Source organism: Anabas testudineus, chromosome 5, assembly GCF_900324465.2.
Source record: "Anabas testudineus chromosome 5, fAnaTes1.2, whole genome shotgun sequence".
Taxonomy (NCBI): Eukaryota; Metazoa; Chordata; class Actinopteri; order Anabantiformes; family Anabantidae; genus Anabas; species Anabas testudineus.
In genome coordinates this window covers 11,152,754-11,160,786 of record NC_046614.1, presented here as the reverse complement: position 1 = coordinate 11,160,786, position 8,033 = coordinate 11,152,754, and the positions used below count along the sequence as shown (strand labels likewise).

Here is an 8,033-nt window from a genome sequence, read left to right as displayed (position 1 = left end):
TACTTAATGAAGGTAACCGTAAAAAGAAAGGGATTAATGAAATAAGGCAATTATGTAATGAGTTTTAGGCGAAGTCTCCTAATGAGCCACATGATTGTCAGGTGGGGAGCAGTTTGTTGTGTTTAATCCAAACTCCAGAAATGCTTTATGTATTGTTGAAATTGTCTGTCTCTCTATTCAGTCAGTTGTGGTTAGGACTTTTTGATAAATAGTCAATAAAATGCATTCTGAAAATAGAAACTAGAAAATCTGTTCGAGATACATTTACATAGTAAGACAAAACAAATGATGTAACATGAATCTAGTTTTTTTTACATGCTGTAAATCCTCCTGAAATAGACACTAAGTAAATGTAAACGTGTCCACTGCAGTAGGATAAACGTTTGTTGAATTGATGCTTTTATTTTGAAAGACGTGAAGGATTAGCCTTTACGGAAGAGATCTCAACTTCCGGAAAGGATCGTGTTTCGTATATCGACAATAAATTCACCTTCCTGTTTTGAAGGCTACCTTGTCAGGTAACAAATGTACCATTTAATGGGATTATCCAAGCATATGTCAATAACGTAGTGTATCTAGCTAAAGCTATCAGTTGAGGTCGTCGTAAAGACTTTAATGTAGCTGCCAGCAAGTTAATTCCCAACATTGTCGTCTGCTCGGCTGCTTAGCGACAGCTCAGCGCTAGCTAAAAGGTAACGTTAGCAAGCTCACGTATGAGCGCATCGCGACGAGCTAGGTTAATTCAAAACCCACCGGTGCTTGTTAAGTTTTATTTCACCTTATCGTTATGTAAAAGTGTACCGAACCGTATAGATAAGGTGAATTAACATTAAATCGCCGTCATGTAGCGGTTGTTTACGTTTTGTACTCGGTGTTCCCGTCTGACGCTGCGTTAATACCAGTCAACATCCGTCCGGAAGGTTTTTACCAACAGTAACTTGCTTAAACGAAACATTTAACCTAGTTACTGCATCGGCTTTGTGTCGTATTTCACTACTGTGTACTATATCACAAGTATTGCTCGATTATAATTGTCCACCGATAATGTGCCCGGTGTAGTAGACCTAAAAAGGTATAGCCATTTTTGTTTTTGTGCTGACTGTAACGTCACATAGCTAATATTATTAATCTTAATGAAGATATTAGCTCAGAAAAACCTATATAAACTGTCTATTACCCGGAAGGTCAAGTAATAACTTCTGTTTTAACGTAGTAATCACTGTATAGCGCTTATTATTGATCTAACAATGAAACTATATATTAAGTAATGCACACATTGTAAAGTATGTGCTTATTACCTGGTTATACTGCAGGTAAGACTGTGGAGATTTAGGGCTGATAAAGATAACTGAGAACTACCTGTTTGTTGTGGCAAGTACAACTGCAATAACCTATAGTATTAATGTGTAAATTGTGAGGCCAACAAACAGTATTATATTGTAGATAGAACCTGCAAGCCAGCCAGAAAATAAACAAAGATATATATAAAGCTTTAGAAAAACTAACCTTATAAATACTTTTAAGTTTTTACTTGTTTAGAATATATTCCCAACAGGATTTTGGGTGACATTACCAATCTGAAGATATTGTTAACCACACGACATTACCTCATATTTTGATTTTTCTAAATTTCAGTTATTGGACTAATAGCAGCAATTTCATTTTGTCATTTGTTGTTCCTGAATATACTGTGTTTATCTATTGTCTATCTTTTATAGATATTATCTTATCTGTACCGTATTTATTCCAGCAGTTTTTGCATCATCATGCTCTTTTGTATACAGCTTTGTACCAGTAACAACCTGTATGTAGATAGTATGTTTTCCACCTCTTGTCACTATGTAATGGCAAATATATTTATGTGTCTTGATTTTTTTGTTTAGTTTTTTGTAACGCGCTTCACCAGTAATGTTTTGGTTGCACAGGAGGAAATTGATATATACCGTCTGAAGCAGAATACAGAGACTGTGAGTGGATCATCAGGCAGGCTCCCTATGTCAGGCCGAAACGGGTCTGCAAGTGATGCAGACTGCCGGATCTCTGAGGACTGCCGTGTCCCAGATGTTGAGCTGATGGAGCTCGGGCCACTACTGGAGGATGGAGGGGGGCGACAGACAGCCTCTAAAAGTGTTAATCCAGAGGTAGGACACTTTTCAGAAAATGTCCAGGGCAGTTTTTCCTGCACAGTATCTTCACTGTTCTCTTATGATCTCTTTAAAGGGAGCGGAAATGCTTGGTGACGAGGAAGAAGAGGATGATGAGGTGGGAGAGGTCCTAACTTTACCACTTCAAGCTCACCACGCTATGGAGAAAATGGAGGAATTTGTACACAAGGTAAATTTTAAATTGTGTACAAATTTGAAATTGAAAGTCTGTTTAATAAACTTACTAAACTGTTAAATCAACACGTCTTACTGTAGGTTTAGTATAAAAGAAATATAGGTTTGAAGGATAACTTAGATTTTTACCATTTTTTTAGCTGCTCAAAAGTTGTTATTTCTCTCCTCAAAAAATTTTCACAACTATGTTTGAACATAGTTGTGAAAATTTTAATGTGACAGAATGAGGAAAAGAAAAGAGATTCCTGTGCCTGCATTCCTGTGTTGAACCTGCATAAATATTGCATTGACCATGTTAAATGAGATGAAACTCAACACTCTGTTCAGCTCATAGGTTACAACACGTTTTGTTGAGCAGCGGGCTTAATGGACATAAAGTTGAAGGTGGATGAACAGTAACATTTAGGGATTACTACGTGGTGTGTCATTTGAGTCATATGTGGGTTTAGCGTATTTTTGTTAATCCATGTGAGACAAAGGATTTATGTGTTGTATAAGAGACTCACCAGGCACTATGGAAGGCAGAATCTAGCCTAACTGACTTCTACAAATTGGAAAGAGCTTTAATTTATTGAGGGTATGTCTGATAAAATGTATCAGCATCAGTTATGAGTGACATTTTTATTTTTTTCCCATTGTGATTATTTTTTTCTATAATAAATTAAATAATCATACATGTCTCATCCACTGCTGAGTATTTGTTTTATTTAGTTTAAACATTTTTCAGTGATGAACCAATTTAGATACAGCCATTTCCAACTTGGGCTAAAGACTGTTATTACTTTTCAGGTCTGGGAGGGGCGCTGGAGGGTCATTCCTTTTCATGTCTTGCCAGAGTGGCTAAAGGACAATGATTACCTCCTGCATGGACATCGACCCCCCATGCCCTCTTTCCGGGCTTGTTTTGGAAGCATCTTCAGAATTCACACTGAGACAGGAAACATTTGGACTCACCTGTTGGGTAAGAAAAAACTTTCCAGCAGATTGTTATCACAGAGTTTGTGTACAACCAGATCTGTTGGTTCAGTAACATATTTTTAACAAGGTAACTCTGCATTATTCTGCTCTCTTTAACTCTAAAACCGTTTTTTTTTCCTGTCAGGGCTGATCTTATTCCTTTGCCTGGGAACCTTGACCATGTTGCGGCCCAATATATATTTTATGGCCCCGCTGCAAGAAAAAGTGGTGTTTGGGATGTTCTTCCTGGGAGCCGTGCTCTGCCTCAGTTTCTCCTGGCTTTTTCATACCGTCTACTGCCACTCTGAAAAAGTGTCTCGCACTTTCTCTAAGTAAGATCTTATTCTGTCAACACAGTGTTTCTCATACTTTCTTTACATGTGTAGAAGAAATCATTAATTACTGTCTTTTCCTATTTTAACATCCATTGCTCTTGTAATAGGTGTTTTTTTTTATTCATTCATCCATACATATGTGCCATCATACTAGACATGCAGCTCCAGCTTTCCACCAGAGTTCAGCGAAGCTATTGAAGATTAAACACACAACCAACAGAGAAATTGTCTAGCCAAATCTAACATGATGCTACAGCAATCTTGTTTATTTTAAGAGTTTACAGTATTGTTATTAGAAAAGTAGGTTATTTTATTCTTCTTACCCGCTCAATATCTATCTTAAGGTGACATTTTCCTCAAGTTCAGAGTCTAACATTTAAATTTCTTTAAAAATGTTCTTGCTCCAATGTGTAAAATCATTAAGTCATTCAATCATTAAGACAAGTGACTGTGGGCAAGATCTGTCTCTCAATTAACATGACTGGTGGTTTGAAAACTGGCACCTGCTGTATGTTTGTCACATGTGTTTGAGCAAGCAACGAAACCCTGAACTGCTCCTGCTGAGCCTGACAGCACAACACAACTGTGCTGTGTTACACTGTGTTAGTACAAGTGTGAGTCAATGTGCAGCTGTGTGAAGCACTTTATACTGATAAGTGATTAAACCTACAGGATTTACTATGGTCAGGCTATAGTAGCATTGTGTTAAGTATTGTTTAAACCGAAAGTAAAGCCTCTGAAATACTTTATGGTTATTGTACGTGATTTTGTCTTTGTACAGTATTATACTACATGAGAGAGTATAGAATTGACTCATTCTTAACTTGATGTGATCAACTTGGGCTTTTTGGATCCAGCAGATCTTTTATCCAAATAACCAACAGCTTTTGTCTCGATGTTACCTTCTCACTTCAGGCTTGACTATTCAGGCATTGCCCTCCTCATCATGGGCTCCTTCGTGCCGTGGCTGTACTACTCGTTCTACTGTTCCCCTCAGCCTCGACTTATCTACCTCACCATTGTATGTGTCCTCGGCATTGCTGCCATCATAGTGGCCCAGTGGGACCGATTCTCTACACCTCGTCACAGACCTACAAGAGCAGGTACTTTGGATAATTTGGATATATTGTTACCTTTTCATTTTATGCAGCTACATTGGAAATTGTGGATTTTTGTTGTAATTCTATCTTTTAAAACAAAAAATGTAGGTAGGTTTAGAAGATGGTTATGCCAAGTAACTCAACTCTGTGCTTGTCTTAGGTGTGTTCATGGGACTTGGACTAAGCGGCATTGTCCCCACCATGCACTTCACCATTGAGGAGGGCTTTGTTAAGGCTACCACAGTTGGCCAGATGGGCTGGTTCTACCTGATGGGTGCAATGTATATCACTGGTGCTGGTCTTTATGCAGCTAGGATCCCTGAACGCTATTTCCCTGGAAAGTGCGACATCTGGGTAAATATTTTAGAGACTAGCAAGATGCAAATACCTACTAGATCCTACCTTAGTCATAACTCAACAATCTGTATTGACTGGTTTTCAAACTCCATAAAGATTGAGTTACAGAGTTGAGTTTTCTCCCCCCACAGCACCTGACTGTAGGGTACAAGTACAAACTAATAGGCAATAAAAATGTTGTGAATGTTGTGTCCAGGGTGTACCGATTGTTGTATGTTATAACCCACTCTCTTCACGTTCAAATACTATGAACTATCCCCCAAAAAAATCAAATGTAAGTTCCAAATATATATTACTGTTTACTAAACTTTGACAATGCAGTGCTTTTGTTTGATCTTGCAGGAACATGGTAATGATTATTACTAATGCACAGATTTGTTTTTCTTTCTTTCTTTATTCGTTCTAGTTCCATTCCCATCAGATATTTCACGTTCTGGTTGTGGCAGCAGCTTTCATCCATTTTTACGGCGTTTCCAACCTGCAGGAGTTTCGCTATGGCCTCGAGGGAGGATGCACAGATGACTCACTACTCTGAGAGCCCTGACTGTGACTTATTGATACTTCTCTTTATAGCCCCATGTACACATAAACATAAGCACCACATGCACACAGACACACACACTTAAAATGCTGCTGGAATTCAGTATAGTTACTTATTGCTCTTATGTATTTCTGATTTGCTAGTATTCTGTTTGGGTTTTGTGGTCTTTCTGCTTTGGCTCCTTTTTGCTCTAATAAAGTAGCATTAACTAGCCAATGAACAATGGAGAAAATCTTCAAAAGGCACTACTTCTTCTATAATTATAAAGCTTGAAGTCTGCATTTTCACGTAAGATCAAAATGGGACTTCAACCAAAATCCTATATTCATCATATATACTTGTATCCTATAGTCACTAGTAGCCCAACATGTGAATCGAGAAGGCTGAAAATATACACTTACCCTGTGTATGAATGTGTTTAACTGCGCTGACACTGAAGAGGCAGCTGCCTGTTAACTACCAGAGAACAGACACAAACCTACCCATGCCCACACTGCAATAAAACATGAGATGTATCCTAAAAGCCAATTGAAGCAAAATGTTTCAATTAAAGAAATATAGAGCTCTAAGTCCATAAATGTGATCTACAGACGTGTCTGAATAACATAAGTGTTATTAGTAATCGCTTTTAGTCAAAAGTCAATCAAGGGGTTGAAAGGGGTTGAAGATTTTTCACTTTATTTATATTTTATACAGAAATTCATAAATTCCTTTGTTTTTAGTGGATTGCTTTAATTGACAGAAGTCACTAACAACTGGTAGTCAGCGTTTTTAATGGCACGGAAAGAGTGTAAAAATGTGTAGCTGCTGTGAAAAATTACAGGAGCTCAGTTCACTAAGATGTTTAAAATGCCATCATTTATCAGTCATATACATCATTAATTCACTTCAAGTTCCTGGGCTACGCACAATGTACAGCTCTGCATAGGTCAGATTGTGTTTATGTTAGCTAGATGATGACTTTTCTTTTGTGCTAGATTTCACATGCAATGAGAGGTGTGATTATTAAATACACCTTAGAATATACTATAAAATTCAAAACTTTAAATCACCACACGGGGTTTAAAATGTGTTATGATATTAACTTTTAGTATTCCTGTGCCTTAGGCCAATGGAAATGTTTTTAAACAATGGCCTATCTTAACAGTAAAGGGAGCTTCAAGGATTTGCAGCCGTTAACTTTTCTTGTTTTTCTTGCCATATACAGTCACTGGCCACTTTATTAGATACACCTGCACAATCTAATGCAAACCAGTACAACAGTGCAATGTTATAATTTCACAGTTTTTACTATATGTTCTACTATATGTTTTGGGTGGTGGGGTTGTAATGGAGGGTATTGGTTTAAAAGGCATTTCTAATCTTTTGGCCCCTATATTTACATAAATGAGGGTGCCAAAATAATAGAAACACCTCTTAAGGTAATGCGCTTCATTATGACTCCACCACCCTCTATGACTTCAAACTGACAAATTATAACCTTGTAAAAATATAATTAATGGCAGAACCGTTGTATTGGATTGCATTAGATTGTAGAGATGTACCTAATAAAATGGGCAGTGAGTGTATATACAATCAAATCATTATTGAACTTACAATTCCACTGATAGGTTGTATCAACTGTTGTTTAAGACTCCTTTTTCTAGATCAACTTATTCAAGCTTTAATACAAAGACTAAAACGATGTGTATTCTTGACTTTGTGTAATGTCCTGTGTAGAAAGTGATAAATCATACATTTCACTGAAATGTAAACAGAAATATTTATTAATGGTAATCTTGAGAAATTATCGTAATAAATTTTTTTCCACATGTACCAACATGGTCTCCAGTTGTCTCTAGTCCAGACAATACATGCAGCTGGTGAAGGTCACGTACACTCGTAAGAATGAGCAGATTTCTTAGAAATGTAAGACCTTGACATTTGAAAATATCCTATCAGCAGTTGGCAGGTGTAAAGACAACATGATTCATTGTCCTCTGTTTAACACTTGTCCATTAACACAGAAAAACAGTGTAATAAAGAGAATTGTGTTTTAATGAATTATAAAAATCTTAAGTTACCATTTTTTCATCGTCGCAATTTTCCTCCTACAAACACCTCTTCCAAATGATCAGCAATCCTGATCGTATTAATACATTGTCCAACAGCGTACACCTTGATTGTGTGCAGGTAGGATGAGGTAGGACGTAGGGTGAATATCTTTATTACAATGAAAGGGCAATCTCATCTTACTGTTACATGATGGGGGCTCCGGTTTCAGCCATCTGATAGAGATACACTCTATGGTGGCCATTAATAGCTACATTTCTAGGTCTTCCCTCAAACCCTCCTCAGAATACCTCTGAAGAGCTACTTTTAGATCCAGTTGATTATGGTGTCCAGTTAAGGGATATGCGGGAGG

At 37.3% G+C, this 8,033-nt stretch overlaps 1 protein-coding gene across 2 annotated transcripts; it reads left to right on the top strand.

Annotated features, from left to right (window-relative positions):
* The first annotated feature begins 436 nt into the window (after positions 1 to 436).
* On the top strand, positions 437 to 7,448 carry adipor1a (adiponectin receptor 1a). 2 transcript variants are annotated; one of them, XM_026349188.1, is made up of 8 exons: positions 437 to 518; positions 1,926 to 2,141; positions 2,221 to 2,334; positions 3,129 to 3,300; positions 3,442 to 3,628; positions 4,547 to 4,734; positions 4,892 to 5,085; positions 5,495 to 7,448. In XM_026349188.1, exons 2-8 carry the CDS (start codon positions 1,995 to 1,997, stop codon positions 5,621 to 5,623), a joined length of 1,131 nt encoding a protein of 376 aa, XP_026204973.1. In that variant the 5' UTR covers positions 437 to 518; positions 1,926 to 1,994; the 3' UTR covers positions 5,624 to 7,448. The 2 variants fall into 2 exon arrangements, with proteins under 2 accessions (XP_026204973.1, XP_026204974.1); XM_026349189.1 differs by lacking the exon at positions 437 to 518 and adding an exon at positions 673 to 692.
* Positions 7,449 to 8,033: the final 585 nt, after the last annotated feature.